The sequence below is a fragment of the Poecilia reticulata genome, chromosome 18 (genome assembly GCF_904066995.2).
Source record: "Poecilia reticulata chromosome 18, P_reticulata-male-v2, whole genome shotgun sequence".
NCBI classification, from domain to species: Eukaryota; Metazoa; Chordata; class Actinopteri; order Cyprinodontiformes; family Poeciliidae; genus Poecilia; species Poecilia reticulata.
In genome coordinates, this window is record NC_088847.1 from 25237878 (window position 1) to 25257001 (window position 19124).

The following is a 19124-nucleotide window of genomic DNA, read 5'->3' on the forward strand; positions in this document are numbered from 1 at the left end:
TAACGTGATCCTCTGATTGGCTAAGCAATGTAACGTGATCCTCTGATTGGCTCAGCAATGTAACGTGATCCTCTGATTGGCTAAGCAATGTAACGTGATCCTCTGATTGGCTAAGCAATGTAACGTGATCCTCTGCAGCAAGTGATGGCAAAGCGGGGCGTCATCACGACTTTACACAGGTGAGTCTTTACCTCCTGCAGAGGCTCCAACGAACCCCTGAGACCGACTCACCGAGCCCAGCCACCCTGCGGAGGAAACTCATTTTGGCCGCTTGTATCTGTGATCTCGTTCTTTCGGTCATGACCCAAAGCTCATGACCATAGATGAGGGTGGGAACGTAGATCGACCGGTAAATCGAGAGCTTTGCTTTTTGACTCAGCTCTCTCTTCACCACAACGGACCGGTACAGCGCCCGCTTCACGGCAGACGCTGCCCCAATCCGCCTGTCGATCTCCCGCTCCCTTCTTCCCTCATTCGTGAACAAGATCCCCAGATACTTAAACTCCTCCACTTGAGGCAGGACGACCCCCCTGACCCGGAGAAGGCACTCTACCCTTTTCCGGCTCAAGACCATGGCCTCGGATTTGGAGGCACTGAGCCTCATCCCGGCCGCTTCACACTCGGCTGCGAACCGCTCCAGTGAGAGCTGCAGATCACGTTCCGATGAAGCCAACAGGACCACATCATCCGCAAAAAGCAGAGATGCGATCCTAAGGCCACCAAAACGGATCCCCTCAACACCTCGGCTGCGCCTAGAAATTCTGTCCATAAAAGTAATGAACAGAATCGGTGACAAAGGGCAGCCTTGGCGGAGTCCAACTCTCACCGGAAACGAGCCCGACTTACTGCCGGCAATGCGGACCAGACTCTGACACCGGTCATACAGGGACCTGACAGCCCGTATCAAAGGGCCCGGTACCCCATACTCCCGGAGTACCCCCACAAGGCCTCCCGAGGGACACGGTCGAACGCCTTCTCCAAGTCCACAAAACACATGTAGACTGGTTGGGCGAACTCCCATGCACCCTCCAGGACCCCGCTGAGGGTGTAGAGCTGGTCCAGTGTTCCACGACCAGGACGAAAACCACACTGCTCTTCCTGAATCCGAGGTTCGACTATCCGACGGACCCTCCTCTCCAGGACCCCTGAATAGACCTTACCAGGGAGGCTTAAGAGTGTGACCCCCCTGTAATTGGAGCACACCCTCCGGTCCCCCTTTTTAAACAGGGGGACCACCACCCCAGTCTGCCAGTCCAGGGGAACTGCCCCCGATGTCCATGCGATATTGCAGAGTCGCGTTAGCCAACACAACCCCGCAACATCCAGAGCCTTAAGGAACTCCGGGCGGATCTCATCCACCCCCGGGGCCCTGCCACCGAGGAGCTTTTTGACCACCTCGGCAACCTCGTCCCCAGAGATTGGAGAGCCCAGCCCAGAGTCCCCAGGCTCAGCTTCCTCAACAGAAGGCATGTTGGTGGGATTGAGGAGGTCTTCGAAGTATTCCGCCCACCAGCCCACAACGTCCCGAGTTGAGGTCAGCAGCACACCATCCCCACTATAAACAGTGTTGGTGCTGCACTGCTTCCCCCTCCTGAGACGCCGGATGGTGGACCAGAATCGCCTCGAAGCCGTACGGAAGTCTGTCTCCATGGCCTCTCCAAACTCCTCCCACGCCCGAGTTTTTGCCTCAGCGACAACCCGAGCCGCATGCCGTTTCGCCCGCCGGTACCTATCAGCTGCTTCTGGAGTCCCACAGGCCAAAAAGGCCCGGTAGGACTCCTTCTTCAGCTTGACAGCATCCCTCACCGAAGGTGTCCACCAACGGGTTCGAGGGTTGCCGCCGCGACAGGCACCAACGACCTTGCGGCCGCAGCTCCGATAGGCCGCCTCGGCAATGGAGGTACGGAACATGGTCCACTCAGACTCAATGTCCCCCACCTCCCCCAGAACGTGTTCGAAATTCTGCCGGAGATGAGAGTTGAAGCTCCGTCTCACAGGGGACTCCGCCAGACGTTCCCAGCAGACCCTCACTACACGTTTGGGCCTGCCGGGTCTGACCGGCTTCCTCCCCCACCACCGGAGCCAACTCGTCACCAGGTAGTGGTCAGTGGACAGCTCCGCACCTCTCTTCACCCGAGTGTCCAAGACATACGGCCGCAAATCCGATGAGACGATGACAAAGTCAATCATCGAACTGCGGCCTAGGGCGTCCTGGTGCCAAGTGCACATATGGACGCCCTTATGCCTGAACATGGTGTTCGTGATGGACAATCCGTGACAAGCACAGAAGTCCAACAACAGAACACCGCTTGGGTTCAGATCGGGGGGGCCGTTCCTCCCAACCACGCCTCTCCAGGTCTCACTGTCATTACCCACGTGAGCGTTGAAGTCTCCCAGTAGAACAAGGGAGTCCCCAGGAGGGGCACTCTCCAGTACCCCCTCTAAGGACTCCAAGAAGGGTGGGTAATCTGAACTGCCGTTCGGCCCGTAAGCACAAACAACAGTCAGAACCCGTCCCCCCACCCGTAGGCGGAGGGAGGCCACCCTCTCGTTCACCGGGGTGAACCCCAACGTACAGGCGCCCAAATGGGGGGCAACAAGTATGCCCACTCCAGCCCGGCGCCTCTCACCGTGGGCAACTCCAGAGTGGAAGTACGTCCAGCCCCTCTCAAGGAGACTGGTTCCAGAACCAGAGCCATGTGTCGAGGTGAGGCCGACTATTTCTAGCCGGAACCTCTCAGCCTCGCACACTAGCTCCGGCTCCTTCCCCACAAGAGAGGTGACGTTCCACGTCCCGAGAGCTTCTGCAGCCGAGGATCAGACCGCCAGGGTCCCCTCCCTTGGCTGCTGCCCATAGCACAATGCACCCGACCCCTTTGGCCCCTCTGACAGGTGGTGAGCCCATCGGAAGGGGGACCCACGTCTCCTCTTTGGGCTGAGCCCGGCCGGGCTCCGTGGGTAAAAGCCCGGCCACCAGGCGCTCGCCATCGTGCCCCACCTCCAGGCCTGGGTCCAGAGTGGGGCCCCGGTGACCCGCGTCCGGGCGAGGGAAAACGCAGTCCAAAGTTCGTATTCATCATAGGGGTCTTCGGGCTGCACTTTGTCTGGTTCCTCACCTAGGACCTGTCTGCCTTGGGTGACCCTACCAGGGGCATAAAGCCCCAGACAGCATAGCTCTTAGGATCATTGGGACACTCAAACCCCTCCACCACGATAAGGTGGCAGCCCAAGGAGAGGCTTTTTGATTGCAAATGATTGGTTTTTTACTAGCAATTAGCATTACATTAAACATATATGTTTTATGGAATCCCTTTACACATTTTGTTTGTTTGCCCAAGAACATAGTCTCAAAGTTTAGACCAACATTGGCCCCAATAACAATCTCCACACTTTGCTTGATTATCCCCCAGTAAGAAAACAGCTGAGCTCCATAACACGTGAAAATGACCAGCTTGTTTCGACCCACATATCCTCCAGCATGATCCATCTGCATTTCTGCTGATGTTATAAAACTTTTTTTAAATGAATGGAAGTAGTGAGTGAGCCGTTCTCCTCCTGAATCAGATCAGGACCGAGCAGGCAGAGTTTAATATTTCAATACTTCCTCACAGCCTCAAACAATTACTCCTCAAGATCAATGAGACGAGAACGGGTGGAGACATGAGGCTGAGATCTTCATCACTTAAGTGTCATTTACTGACCAACACTTCATGACAACAATCATAAACATTCATGAAGACTCCTCCACTTCCAATAGGTCTTCTGTTAGTCTTATTCAAGTCACATCCCTTCAGATAAAGTCTCATCAACTATTTTAACTTTAGTTCTGCTACAAATCCAAGAACATAAACACAGTTTCACCTTGATTTGTTTTTTCTGGTGAAGATGTGACATTTTCACATCTTTTCACATCATTTCCACATCTTCACTAGTCTGCAGCAGAAACCCAACCTGGTGGTGGAAGCAGACGAGCTGAAGAGGAAAACTGATAAGAATCGTCACCAGACTGGCAGCTAAAAGGCTTTAAACTCCATGAACTCTTTATATCAGCTGTTATCATATATGGGTCTGATAACTGCAGTGAGCATCATCAGAGTTTCTTTCCTCCCTTGTTTTGCTGTGCAGTGACTCAGATCGTCACATCGGCCCGTTTGGGTTTCAGTGCTGATCTGTGTGGATTCTCATTTCTGCAGCGGTTCTGGAGAGGAAACCCGACCTGAGCTGCCTTGGATGTTCCCTCTGTGGTCGACATCCTGAGTTTCTATTAAAAGACTTTAGTATAAATTAAGATTTAGCTTTTTCATGAAACCTCATGAAAATATTAAATATCAACATTGCTGTCTGAGAGCATTTCTGCATGAAGCACAACTAACTTCTGACCAATCAGAGCTCTGAAATGGTTCGACTGGGTCTGGTGTCGAGTTCGGCAGACGACTCTCTGACAACAAGATGATGTCATTTTGTCACGTCAGTAAGAACCGATTTCAGAACGTTGCATGAAGTCTGTTGTAGCCTTAAGTAACGTTCTCTTTTAACGTCTTTAGTTACAAAAATAGAAATAAATGGATAAAATTAACTGTAATGATTGTTTTTAGATAAAACTGGATGGAGGAACAAAGGTTTGTCTCACCTTCAGATTTTCTCAACAGTTGAATCAGCAGAACCAGAATCAGGGAGTAAAACCCAAAAATCACACATGGTGGAGTCAGGAGCATGAAGAGATGAGACTGGGAGGAAGGTGAAGATGATGATGGAGGTGAAGATGATGATGGAGGTGAAGATGATGATGGAGGTGAAGGAGAGGGTGGAGCATCAGAAGTGGTTCTAGGATCAGGAGCAGTTGTTGGTTTCTCTAAAATAAAACAATTTATTAAATAACTGCCCAACAATTTCTAATAAAAACCAAAGTTTAACAATCTTTTCAGTCCTCTGACCTTCCACAGAGATCCTGCTGGATGGAGACTCTCCCTGATCGCTGATGCTGCATTTATAAAAGCCTTCATCAGATCTGTTCACTGTTTTAAGAGTAAAGTTTCCCGATGCTCCATGACCAATGACGACTTTATCTTTATAGAAAGCAGCTGGGAGGTTGTGGGCTGGACTCTTTGCTCTGCAGCTCAGAGTGACGTCATCTCCCTCCATCACAGGGAGGACAGGACTCTGCAGGATCACTGATCCACCTCAACACAGAGACAAACTACAGCATTTCATCCATTTCCACACAGCAACACTAACTCCACAGTCTGATCTTACCAGAGACAGAGAGCTGGATGCTGCTGCTGCTGCTGGGGGAGGATCCAGATGTGGACTCACACCAGTACACACCAGAGTCTAATGGGAACATGGTGACTTCACAGGTAGAACCAGCTGATCTCCCAAATCCATCTCCACACTGAGTCCTGGTCTCTAAGGTTGTGTTTCTCCTCACAGTCCATCCATCCTCACAGGTCAGAGTCACTGATTCTCCTCTGAAGAACTGAGATCTGCTGGGACTCACAGTCAGAGCAGCTGGAGAGACTGAAGAGATTCAATTATATAAGTTGTTAATAATAATAATTAACATCATATTCAATAATTATATACATTTTTAATTGAATTATCAGATGTAACATTTAATCCAAAGCTCATCTTTGAATATTTAAAATCATTTTAATGTAACAGAAGTTCACCAACCTTCATCTGTTGAGCAGCTCAGCAAGAAGATCAGAACTAGAGAATAAATAAAATATATATTTATTATAAACTAAAGCTGAACAAGTTGAAAACAATGAAACTGTGTAATTCAGACTTAATTTATAGACGATTTTCATTTTTTAGATGCTGTTATTTATAAAGGTCAATTGATTGTTTTATTTAACGCTGATTCACAACAGACATCAACTCTTGACACTTTATTAGACAATCAATGCTAAACGCACAAGTTTACAGCCCCACAGTGATTCTATCACCAGATCCTATTAAATCCCATCCAGTAAAATGTCTCCAGTGTCTCAGACAGAGAGAAATGCTGATCCAGCAGAAAGAGACTAAAACTTTACTTACAGATCAGACAGTGAGATGTTCCTTCCATTGTTCTTCTCAGTGACCTGACGATGTTTGGCTGAAGCTGAGAACGGCTCACTGAGCCGCCTACTTCCTGCTGCTGGTCCGTCTGCTGCAGAGAGAGAGAGGAGGGGGAGAGAGGAGGGCAGAGAGAGGAGGGGGAGAGAGAGGAGGGGGAGAGAGAGGAGGGAGAGAGAGAGGAGGGGGAGAGAGAGGAGGGGGAGAGAGAGGAGGGTCTGAGAGAGAGGAGGGGGAGAGAGGAGGGGGAGAGAGAGGAGGGGAGAGAGAGGAGGGGGAGAGAGAGGAGGGGAGAGAGAGGAGGGGAGAGAGAGAGGAGGGGCAGAGAGAGAAGAGGGGCAGAGAGAGGAGGGCAGAGAGAGGAGGGGCTGAGAGAGGAGGGGCTGAGAGAGGAGGGGCAGAGAGAGGAGGGGCTGAGAGAGGAGGGGCTGAGAGAGGAGGGGGAGAGAGAGGAGGGACAGAGAGAGGAGGGGCAGAGAGAGGAGGGACAGACAGAGGAGGGGCAGAGAGAGAGGAGGGGCAGAGAGAGAGGAGGGGCAGAGAGAGGAGGGGAATCGCTGCCTCTGTTGTCAGTCTGTTCCCATAGCAGTGGATTTCCTGCAGCATTATTATCCATCCATCCATTTTCTAAAACCTTGTCCCTCAGAGGGTCAGGAGGTGCTGCTGCCTCTCCAGCTAACGTTCCAGGTGAGAGGCGGGGTCACCTGGACAGGTCACCCTGGACAGGTCACCAGTCTGTCGCAGGGCAACACAGAGAGGCCAATTAACCTGACAGTCATGGTTTTGGACTGTGGGAGGAAACCGGAGTACCAGGAGAAAACCCACCATGCACAGGGAGAACATGGAGACTCCATGCAGAAAGACTGGGGCCGGGAATCAAACCCAGAACCTTCTTGCTGCAAGGCAACAGCTCTACCAACTGCACCACTGTGCAGCCCTCCGGCATTATTTTCCTCCAACAAATTAATCCAGTGAACGAAGCTCGTACAGCTAACTTTTAACCTCCGTCTTCCCATTTCTGACGCTGGATCTTCAACATCCTCAAGCTTTGAAACAGCAGGCAGCTACAAACCGTGTGTTAGCTGTAGTGGCTAAGTCTTGGCTACAGTCCGCTGTCGCCTTGATATCAGCAGGAAAATGAAAAAACTAAGCACTGGATGGTACCGGCTAATTACTGGACACAACGGCACACCACAAAACTCGGTTGTTGTACCAGAAGCACACAGATGTTTTAAGTTTTGCGTCTTTTTCATGGTACAGATCTTGCAGCTTTGGGTAAAAACAATAGGAGAAAGAGGGACCTGGAAACGATCTATGTGGCATAAATTCAAATGGAAATACGTCACCACCTCTCGTGGCATGTACCCCATTGCTAAAAACTGTGAGCTGCGCCGAAGTAAATAAAAGAGAGAAGTTCAAATACATTCTGAGAATGAAACTCCTCCCTAGAGGTGAAAATATATCACAGAAAACGGAAGTACAGGAAATGGCGCCCCTTTCACTTCCGAAGTGTAATTTCCAAATAAGGTTTGAAACTGACAAGTGGCCCGTCCCCGTCCCCCTTTGTTTGCTGCAGCAGGTCCTTTTTGAACACAGCATTAAAAGTTAAAAGACAAAACTGAGGATAGTCAGAGTTGCTCACAGTTTCTGACTTCTTGGGACAGTTTCCCAGTTTTTCATTACCACTGGAACGCATCATAAACTTCACCTCCATCCTTCCCTCTGCAGGGCTCAGCACGCTGTGAGTTTTCACTTTCATTCATTTATTCTAGTTCCACCGCTCTTCTAACTGCCTGGTGTGTTTAAGTTAAACTCAGTGTTTTTATGTCCCGATGAAACATTTTCCACTTAGAAACATGAATGAATCTGAGTTTCGGACGGAGAGACCGAACCAACCAGGAAATGGATTCTTCCTCTCTGACTGCGTCTCTGCTCCTGCTGTCTCTGGTCTTCATGCAGTTTGTCTCTGCTGCAGGTGAGATTCAGCTGGAAATATGGTTAAAATGTACTTTAGTCAGTCCTCAAGAGCCGATATCCTACAGGTTTTAGTCATTTCCCTGATTTAACCCCTCTGAATGATTTAACCCCTCATTAGCAGAACCTCTACATCAGGGGTGGGCCATCCTGGTCCTGGAGGGCCGGAGTCCTGCAGCTCTTAACGTCTCCCTGGTCCAACACACTTTAATCCAACAGCTGAATCACCTCCTCAGTGCAGGCAGGTTCTCCAGAGTCCTGCTAACGACCTCATTATTTGACTCAGGTGTGTTGAACCTGAGACACACCTAAAAGTTGCAGGAGACCCTCCAGGCCCGGAGCTGCCCACCCCTGGTCTACATGCCGAGTCGGTGTTCTGACGATCTGGGCTACCTCATCACATTTTCCTACCGTAGCTCATCTAGATGGCCATTTCTGTCTGTCGGTGCTACCTTTCAAAAACCACTGACGTGATATTTACGTACCAAACCCTTATTGGGATATTCAACCGTTTTACATATAAGTAGCCCATGTGTTCTGCTCCGCCATGTTCACTTGTTCACTTCAGGCCCACAGGGCCTCACCTGCACAGGTCAGCCTCAGCTAAAATGACATGATATTATTTTCTTTCCACTGATGTCAAATAATCCACTGATATTACAGGAAACAAGACTCTATGGCACAGATCTACTTTCAGATGACCAACTCGGCTTTTGATGAACTGCGCGATGCTGTGAGATCTGGTGGAGCCAGATTGTCCAAGGCGGCCAGAGCCTACAAATAAGGCTGCATACGTTCACACTGCAGTCTACAGTGATCCAAATCCAGCTTTTTCTCCTTTATGTGACCTCTGTCTGGTCTTTTCATGACAGTCTGAACGACACAGAGCTGATTTCTACAGATGCGACCCGGACCACTTGGACATGGGGTTATAATAGTTCTGGGTTTATCAATGTGGTTTAGTTTTTATTTCATTGTGACTTTTTGTTTATCTATTTCAGCTAAGCTGTTTTCGCACTGCAAGGAACGGAACGGGTTCAAAGTAGGGCCGACCGTGTTTGCATTAGAACTTCCGACCCGGTTCGACCCGGCTCCTTGGAACCACAAGAGCTGTGGTTCCAATCGGGCCGGCCAAGCGGGGCTGTTTAGAATCAGCCGCTGATCGGGTCCAGCTGGCTCTCACTAAACTGTTCTTCTGCAGGTTTCAGTGTTTTGAGGTTTCTGCTGTTGGATGAATCTTGATGGATCTGAGCTCGTTGTTCTTCATCACACAGACCTACACTGATCACTGTCTAAAGTCCAGTTTGACCTCTGACCTCTCTGCTCTGTTTTCTCTCCTTCAGATCAGAACAACGTGACAATCAAAGCTGAACCTGGAGATAACGTCATTCTGACATGTAAAGATCCTGAACAGGGGAAAATCCTAGTTGCAGAGTGGAAGAGAACCGATCTGGGGACAGAATATGTCCTCCTGTACAAAGATGAGAAGATCAATCCAGGAGCCCAGCATCCATCTTTCAGGGACCGAGTTGATCTGCTGCTAAATCAGATCAGGAAAGGAGACGTGTCTCTGATTCTGAAGAACACGACGACTGATGACAGCGTCGCTCCTTGACCCTGACGTTCCTTCCCTCGGTTGGGGGGAGGAGGGGCGCCGATCTATGTTTTCGCATCCACCTGAATAATGTGTAGTTGCGCCACTGCGTTTGCGTGTTGCGGCGGAAAATTACCCACAATGCAGCTCGTGGGTGGGTCAGAACCTCCAGCTGGTTCTGGAACGTTCTGGTCACCAACATGAACACCTTCTTCACAATGGATCCTGCAGGTCAGGAACGTCTGGCCTCGATCCTCCTGATCCTCATCGGTCAGCCACTGGCTTCGCCTCAATTCCTGCTCCACAGGTGAACTGCAGACATTCCTTCCCAGTTTCTCTGCTCCCATCCCGACTCGGTTCTGCTGCACAGCAGAGGTTCTGCAGGATCCATGTGTGGGGAATGATTAAAAAGGTGATAGTGATGAAAGGATGAACGTCAAATCAAATTAATATTTTCCTCCATTGTTTCTCCTGCTGTGAGTTGAGAGGGAAACTTGAGCTTCCAGAATTAAATCCACATCTTTTCTATGACACAACATGTTTAAATATAACCATATTTTCATTAAAGTAGATAATATTTCAAACAAATATAGTCTTATTTCATTTTGACAATATAGATGTTGTGCTGCTGCCTGATGTTTGTCAGATTGTCTCTGTTCTGGACCCAGTATTGGCCAGAGGACGACTCTGTGTCTCTGAGGCTCTGTGGCACTGAGGCTCAGTGGCGAGAAGGATGGCAAAGCTGATCCTTCTTCACCCCAACACAGAGGTACGTTAACTGAATATTTTCCGTATTTGACCGGTTATTTTTTTTAAACGATCAGATCAGGTCCTTCATTTGATGGGTTGTAATTAACACCCTTGACTGGTTCACATGGTCCGACATTATAGACTTTACGCAAAGATTTAATCTCTGAGGCAACTGAAATCAATCAATAAAAACATCCTTTCTGAATATCATCTCACGGACTCTGAACTAAATGCGTCTTTCTGACCGGGAGCTGGCAGCGAGTTGAAGACCGGACGCTTTGGAGCGTCTGGTTAGGAAGTGCATTCAAAACCTTTGGTCGAAATGGTGCGTTAAATTCAAGTCTCCATTACAGACCAGAGAAAACTAAAGAGAATGCAACGTTGTGTTAATCCATTTGAGGAGCCGGCAGTTTATCTTGAAATAAATTAGGTAGAAGTTAATTAGACTGTAACATGCGCAGTCCGCTGCTCAACCACTGCGGAAGCGGCTCCGCCGCTGCTAAGAATTAAAACCTGCCGGTAATGCCGAAATTAATAGTAAATAATACAGATTTTGTGGTATTCTGATTTTGTAATGTAATTATATTGGTTGTGCTACCACCCCCACGCCACTAGAGGCAGTAGCAGGCCCAAAAAGATGCGACTAAGTAGCAGATTTAGAAGTTCACTGAAAGCTACAGAGTTAGATCAAAACTGTGAGCTTTGCTGAAGTAAATAAAAGAAGAAGTTCAAATACATTTTTAGAGTGAAACTCCTTCCTAAAGGCGAAAATATATCACAGATTTCAAAAGAAAATAAAACGGAAGTATAGGAAATAGCGCCCCCTTCACTGCCGGATTGCAATGGTCCCATTTCCAAATAAGGTATGACACTGACTGTGGTCCGTCCCCGCCCCTTCCTGTTTGCTGCAGCGAGGACCTTCTCCCTGTTTGTGTTTTCCAGTTCAGATCTGGGAACCAGGATGGAGAGAAGAAGAACCGGAGCATCCAAACAGAAATCCAGAAGCATGAAGAACAACTTTTTAAAAAGCTACATTTATAATTTATCCATTGAGACAAAGTCAGTTCAAAGGTCACGCTCAGTGATGACATCATCAGTGAAATCATCAAACTCCTGCCTACCTTGGGCTGGTGAGGTCGTTACCATGGAAACAGCTGAAACTCTTTCTGTGCACAGAGAAGCTAAAAGGCAGATAATTGATTAACTAATTTATAATTAAAATAATGTTGATTAATAAACGAGCAGCTCAGAGAATCAAAGTGTTTCTGAGTTCAGATGAAGTTCAGCCAGATGACCAGCAGGGGGCAGAGCAGCTGCTGCTACAGGATTAATCAATCAGACTGATTGAAACCATCAACATGTCAGACTGGATTCAGATCAATAACTAAACTAAAGATGATTTTATTCATTCTGGGTTCGTAGCTGTTTATTATCTCCTTAATATTTTACTCACTTTTTCTATTAACATTTAATCAATACGGGATATTAGTTTAGGTTCTCACTCTGTTCCATGATGATGATGATGATGATGAAGCAGCAGCAGCCTCTGGATGAAACCTGAGCCGCTGCCACCAGGGGGCGCTGTTGGTCCTGGAGCTGCAGTGTCTGGATGACCCTGAGGTCACAAAGGGTCACAGCTGGATTAGAGGCAGATTATTTATTCTCTGTGGATTTTAGTCTGGATCAGGAGGTTTAGATCATAACATGAGTTTAGAATCATGGAGATTCTGAGAGAATGAAGGAAAAAAAGGACTAAATTAAAAGAAACGGAGAAGAAGAGAAACCAGAAACAGAAAACTGGTTCATGGAACCGTCTGAGGTTCTGGAGGAACAGAACCGGGTTTATATCTCAGTTCTCTGACTTTAAACCTGGAATCAGATCAGATTTTTAAATGTTTTTAAACTGACTGAACTGCAGCAGGTTCTGAAACTCAACCTCCTGAGAAACGGACCTCAGGGTTCTGCTGCTTTTCTTAGAGAAACTACTTCCTGTTTCTAGAGGAACTGAAACCAGTCAGTCATTTTCCACTAACATCATCATCATCATCATCATCATCAGTGTAAAGGTGTTAAAACCATCCAGGGTGTTTGGAGGCTGCAGTCGCTGCTCTGGGTTTGATTCTCAGGTTTGGCTGCAGGTCGTCCCTCCTGTTCATGTCCTAAAGGACAATAAAGCCTAAAAGTATTTAAAACTATGTAAATTAAAATTATTTTCTAAAATTTACTATATAAATCATCAAACTTCAGAAAAGTTACGGTTGCTGAGGTGAAACAGGGATAAAACATGTGACTCCAACATGGAGGCCTCAGTCCTCAACATGGCCGCCGCAGGTCTGAGTCCTGACCTGATGACCTTTGCTGCAGGTCATCAGGTGACTCTCTGATGACCTGCTGACCTTACAGGTCACTGAGGAGAATCAGTGTGGGGGGTCAGGACTAAGAAAACAGTTTTTCCTGACCTCCAGCTGGAACCTGAAACAAAGAGGAGCAGATAGAGATGAAGACTGAGAGCAGGAAGTGAGGAAGAGGATGAGTGATGAAGAGCAGGAAGAGAGATCAGGTAGGATGAACGTGACAGGATGGAGGTCTGGGTCAAAACAGGCTGCTGGCTAACTGAAGCTAACTTAGGCTAACTGATGCTAACTCAGGCTAAGTGAGGCTAACTTAGGCTAAGTGAGGCTAACTTAGGCTAACTGAGGCTAACTGAGGCTAACTGAAGCTAAGTGAGGCTAACTGAAGCTAACTGAGGCTAACTGAGGCTAAGTGAGGCTAACTTAGGCTAAGTGAGGCTAACTTAGGCTAAGTGAGGCTAAGCTAACTTCAGATTTTGATCACTTAGATAAAACATGGATCACAGATCAGAGGCTGAGGAACTGGGTCGGTCCGGACTGAAAGGTGGTTCACCCAGGGCGCCAAGCAGGCTGGGGGTCGATTACAGCAGACACTGGTGAACAAAGCTGAAGCAGCAATAGCTAAGCAGTAAATAATTTTTTTATGCTTTTAAACGTACAATAATCAGTTAGACATGAAAAGAAGATTATTAGGTCATGGGAGAAACATAATCCTCATTAAAAAGTCATTTTATCTTCATTCCTGTTACAGATTGTTCCACTAATGCAGAGATTCCCAAACTGTGGGGGGAGAAGCGGTATGGGGATGTGATGGAAGAGAATAACAGGGAGTCTCTCAGGATCTCTAGCTGATCAGAGGACAAACTTCTGCTGAGGAAAAGAAGATCAGAAACTGAAGCAACATTTCATCAGCTCTGCTTCCAGACTCTGAGGCGAGTCAAACATCCTCAGCATGTTCCCAGAATCCACCAGGCAAAACGCAGCTGAGTTTAATTTAATCAGGAAACCTGCAGGAGCAGCTTCATCCTGCTGCTTCTCAAAGGTTCATCAGATTTAGATCATCGTTTTAACGTCTGTTTGCTCTTCACAGTTTGTTCCACACATTTACAAACCAACCAAAGCCTTTCTCTGACCTTTCACCCCTCCAGTTTCAGCAGCTCGTCTGTTTTTTCATCTTCACACCCTGCAGCTCATCACTAAATATAAACGATGGAAATTCAACTGAAACGCTGCAGAAACCACAAAGTTTTTAACAATCATTGTACCAAGAAACAGGAAGTAAACATGTTTGTAATGTGTGATTTTTTTCTTTCTGGTTCTTCAGAGTAAACATGTTCAATAGATCAACATTCAGACTTTTCCTCATTGATGTTGATTTAGATACTGTTTGTCTGACAGAAGATCATGAATCTGCACCATAAACTAAAATATGTTTTCAAATAAAAATGTCATCAGCTGCCAACAACCGACTGCAGTAATCAGCAACGCCTCGTCACTAGAGGAAGATCGACCCAGTTCACAGAATCGCTCTAATTCAGCCACACTGGACACAAAATAACAATGGCAAGACTAAACTTATTGCACAGCAACCTAACTTAAATTTAGACTTTGACTAGGCCATTCTATAGCTTTAAATACATACCATTGTCCTGCTGTGTTAGAAAGATGAGCTGAAGCTGATGAACTGAGAGTCGGACATTTTGTTTCAGGATGTTCTGTTGTTTCTCCTCCAGCGGCTCTGCTCTGCTCCTCCTCTCTGTCCTCTGCCTGAAACCTGTTGTTTTGTTCTCGTCTCATTTCATGACACATTTCACAGGAACAGACAATCATCTGTTTTTCTCCGAGTTCAGGCATTAAATCAAAAGTTTGTAAAGGGGGGGTTGTGAAGTTTCTTTAGATTATTTAAGCCTGTAAACATTTTATTTTATTCCCTAGAGGACATCTTTCTGATTCGTAAAGTGGTGAAAAGCTAGCCCTCCGTATTTGTTCCGTATTTCTATAGACATCTATCACACACATATCAACACTAAGTGCAACAACCACCAAAATAAAACACTGGTGGCGGGAGCTAAAGGACCCCAGGACGCTGTTGCCACGGTTACCTAGAGCCCAGTGTGATACCAGACAGAATGGATCAGGAGAGGAACTGTAGACCCGTTAGAACCTAAAGAACCAGAAATCAGCATCTCTTCATCCCTCAATCATCTCCTGAGGCTGATATGGAAGAACATTATCATAAATTTCTTACCTCAGGAACGTGAAGGACGTCGTCACTTGCAATTCCCAAAGTTTCTTGTAAATGGTGCAATACGTGATTGGAGACGTGTCTGGCATAGGCTTCACCATGGCAACAGTTTGGTTTACTTGAAAAATAAAACGAGTCTTATTTTAGTTCATGTGCTCAATTACAATATTACATGAATTCAAGATGGCAATAAAGTCATTTTAATTAAATCAAACTAGGACTATTTAAATTCACCAATTAAAAATAGTGTTTAAAATATCCTGGCAACAGTGTGGAATATCTAACCTAGGCTTTTATACTCATTGCATTTAAGTTTTTAAATTACAGCACATTAAACACCCTCAGTTAGTGAAATACTAGGCGGAATTGCCCTTTAACCATTTCCCGAATCAGAAGCTAAATGAGAAGCCACCTTAGCTATGTTAAAAACGGAAGCTACCAAAACTCGTGTCGATATTATTTTTAAGCCACAGCTATTGTGGTTAATAACTGTTCAAAGCTCATATTCACAAGAGCGGCTCTTTAACCGCGGATGAAAATTGGCATTTCACGACATGCTAACTAGCTTCAGTTAGCTTATCTTAGAAAGACAGACAACTTTAAACTTACCTCTCAGTACAGCAGCTGTAGGGTCTATACACGTAAAAAAGTCCTCCATCTTCATCCATGTCCAACCGAGATTAGAGAATTTGCCAAAAGAAAATCTTATAAAAGTACAGTAGATAAAAGCTTAGTTAGGCTGTTACAACTGAATTAACCGTTAATCAGGGCAGTTAAATGATCTCTGGCGTTGCCGTTAGTGATGTGCGGATTGATACTGAAATATCGATTTTTCCGATACCAGAACTTAATTCTTTAAAATCTATTGTCAGATCCAAGGATCAATACTTTCAACACTTTGGTAATTTGAGATAATGTAGATTAACAAGAGCACGTTAGAAAGTAACTAAATTATTGAGATCTTGCCCAAATGAAACGTTGTTAATGGGAACTACTTTTTCTTCCGCTTGGTAAGTATGTAATGTGTAAGGACGTAATGCCCATGCGCAGCGTGCTGCTGACGCTCACTAACTCAGAAATGAACATGTTGACAGATTATTAAAAAAGCGACATGAAGCCATTTCAGCTGTCATTTTATAGTAGTTTTAATAATTAAACAAGGATGTACACTGCTCAAAAAAAATAAAGGGAACACTTAAACACTTAAGTGAACACTTAAGTGTTCCCTTTATTTTTTTAGCAGTATATTTAGTAGGGTTATTACTTTACTAATTTTCTTTTTTTTAGTTTGCAACTCCATTTTCACATGTTTTGTATTTTCACATGTTTTGTATATTTCTGCTGAATTAAAATAGCTTATAGTAAACAAGATTGTTGTCTCAATGTACTTCTGAGTTGAAAATGAGTGCATCAGAGTACATTGTGTTCTTTTTATGAAGCCAAGATGTGGATTACATTTATTTTTTATTTAATTAAGAAACAAATTAACTGTCTTTGCGCAAAGTATGGGATCTGTATTGCCAATACCAGCTTAAATTTTACTCAGTATTGGATCGGAAAGAAAATCTGTTGTATCGAACATTAATACTATCTCACTGCCATTTTGGGCGCTTTCCCATTTGGATTGTATGATGTCATAAAAGGGGTTACAAACATGATGAATAAAATATTGTTCAAACTAATATTAGTAACTTATAAAGTAAGAATTTGAAATATAAACCAAAAGTTAAAATATTTATCATAACATTGAGCTAATCAATATTGTCGATTCTAATCTCATTGTGTGGAAAACCAGCCATTTCAAATCACACATCAATAGACATTTCATGACGTGTCAGTAAGAGGTCCACCTTGTTGCCACATAAAACATTTCTGATGAGGATTTAGTTTTTTCCATGGCCTAATTTTCTTCTTTTCATGTCTAACAGATTATTGTATCTTTAAAACTATAACAAAAACATTTATGTTCACTTATTTCTGTCATGGTTTTAGGGATTTGTCTGATCCACATGCAGAAAAGACCATAAGGAGAACTAGGCAACTCTTATAGGTTTTAATGATGTCCAGCAAAGTCAGTGTAGTACACAGCTCTTTCAGACACGGATGGAAGCCCCACCGGGGAAACCAAGCCAGAGGGAGACTCACGGGAGCAGGAACCAGTCGGACGCACCGTAGGACGAGTGGGGCACAACTGCTAAGGGGATCGTTGGATCGCCAGGAACCAGAGGGAAGGAACCTCATCTAGGTGGAATCCAAAGGGACAGCGTACCTGATAAGGTAAACACAACACCGGTAAGTACAAACTCAATAAACGTCAGACATAGATCTAGAGACTCTGAGGAAGCTGAATTACCACATGGGCAAACACTCTGGTGTTGGCCGAGCCGCAGTCGGCTCCACTTATGCCTCCCGTTATGAGGGTAGATGACAAACAGGTGCGTTGGAGAACCACAGTAAGGCTGAGCACACCTCCTGCTCCCTGAGGACCTCTGGGTGGATGAAGATGAGGAAGGAACTACCCAACAATTGCTGCTTCAATGTTGTTGACCGGTTTCTACTGTAATGGTCCTTTAATCTTTTCATATTTTTATTATTTCAGTATTTTTTTCTCCTTCTGGTTTAGATTTCACTAAAGTGTCAACGAGCTCAAAGGGTTAAAACAATAAAATGATTAAAGTACATGTACATTAACTAGTATCAACCCATTAATACATTTTTGTTGGGACCCTGGATGGTCAGGTTTTTTTGTTGTTGCTTCTCATTCCTTCCACCAGGGGCCGCCTAGTGGTCGATCTCTGGTGGGCGTGACCGGCGACGCTGGAATTTTACACACCTGTTGGAGGTTGTCTCATCTGTAAGGAGCTTAAGAGTAGGAGTCAGCCAACACCTTGTTGCCAGAGTGTTTAGCCAGTAATGATATTTCCTTAATGGTTTCCTTACTGGTTCCAACCACTTTAAGATCCAAGCTCCTGGCTGTTCCCTGAGTATTCTTCTCCTCGAGACGCTGTTGGACTTTACCCTTTGGTGCCCGAGCTCCCACTCACACCCCCCACAGTAAAACGACCCACCTGGAGCTCCTTGGCTGCCTCCCTCACACTGACTCCCGGTGAGCTGAAGCTCTTACCTGTCCGCCCTCCAACGCCGTCCGTCTACCATCTCTGAACCTCGGCTGGTTCCGCAGCAGACTGGAGCTCCTGGTAAGACCTGACCTTCTGGAGAATCAGAGGTCATTAGAAAGGTCAGAGGTCAGCCCTGAACTACATGGCAGGACCCGGATCGTTTCCTGAAGAGAGCTGGGACTACAGTCTAAAGGTTACCTTAGTAACACACTTTGTCATGAATTAAAATAATATATCAGCTCCCTCTGCCAGACCAGTCAAATGTTTTCCAGTGACCATCTGGAGGATCCAGAGGAGGAGCAGCGGGGGGTCAAAAGGTCACATCAGGCTAAAATAAAACTTTTTAGAAGAAACTTCACTCAACATATTTGGAAGAAGGAGAAGGATGAGTCCAATTCCAGTAGAACCATCCCAGCCATGAAGCATGGAGGGGGAAGCATCATGCTTTGGGGTGATTTTCTGCTGGGCAACATGGAGCATCAACTTCCTGTGAGGAAGTTTTTCTATCAGTTTCAGGTTCTGGATACCAACTGGACCGCTCCAGAACCTTTAAATATTTATTATGGAGCCACTGCTTAGTTCACTGGCTATGAATTGTTGACTTAGTGCTGTCAATCACCCTCGGGTATGTGCTGCTCACACCCTCTCCTTGCTCTCTGCTACAGCAGCCATGAATGCTCAGGCTAACAATGAAGTGTAAAATCTGCAGAGGAAAATATTGAGGGGAAAAAATCATGATGAGTTTATTCAAGATAAAATACTAAAGAACACAAAGCTGGAAATCTGAAATGAGATTTTTTATTTTTCTCATTACAGTCATGAAAGTATTCATTGGTTAAAAACAAAGCAAAATTAATCATTAAAAAATGACATTAACACATTGATGTTTTCTTCTTCTGCCGTTTTTGTCCAAGTAATGTTAAAACATTTAATCTGTTTAATGTTAATATGTAATTTTCTTCATAAGCTTCTCTGAACTTTACACTGGTTAGAAGAAAACCCAAACAAAAAAATAGCTTCAGTTCAACATC

The 19124-nt window shown here is 45.5% G+C and overlaps 2 protein-coding genes and 2 long non-coding RNA genes across 8 annotated transcripts in view; 3 read left to right on the forward strand and 1 right to left on the reverse strand.

The window, feature by feature from the left end:
* LOC145548478 (butyrophilin-like protein 2) overlaps positions 1–19124 on the forward strand; it is a 79659-nt gene that overhangs the window by 44084 nt on the left and 16451 nt on the right. The gene's annotated exons all lie outside the window — the stretch shown is intronic.
* LOC103460896 (uncharacterized) overlaps positions 1–19124 on the reverse strand; it is a 37511-nt gene that overhangs the window by 2607 nt on the left and 15780 nt on the right. The window contains exons 3-5 of one of the 5 annotated variants that reach the window (XM_081598942.1): positions 6043–6154; positions 5674–5709; positions 5254–5517 (exon numbers count right to left, since the gene is read on the reverse strand). The exons of 2 other annotated variants lie outside the window; for them this stretch is intronic. In XM_081598942.1, coding sequence (XP_081455068.1) covers positions 5254–5517; positions 5674–5709; positions 6043–6070 — 328 coding nt within the window. In that variant the 5' untranslated portion in view covers positions 6071–6154. 2 more of the 5 variants (XM_081598940.1, XM_081598943.1) reach the window with 2 other exon arrangements.
* On the forward strand, positions 7443–9658 carry LOC145548488 (uncharacterized). Its single transcript, XR_014084498.1, has 3 exons — positions 7443–7801; positions 7913–8035; positions 9378–9658. It is a non-coding gene; the product is annotated as an uncharacterized LOC145548488 (long non-coding RNA).
* On the forward strand, positions 12430–13863 carry LOC145548960 (uncharacterized). Its single transcript, XR_014084905.1, has 3 exons — positions 12430–12938; positions 13218–13357; positions 13481–13863. It is a non-coding gene; the product is annotated as an uncharacterized LOC145548960 (long non-coding RNA).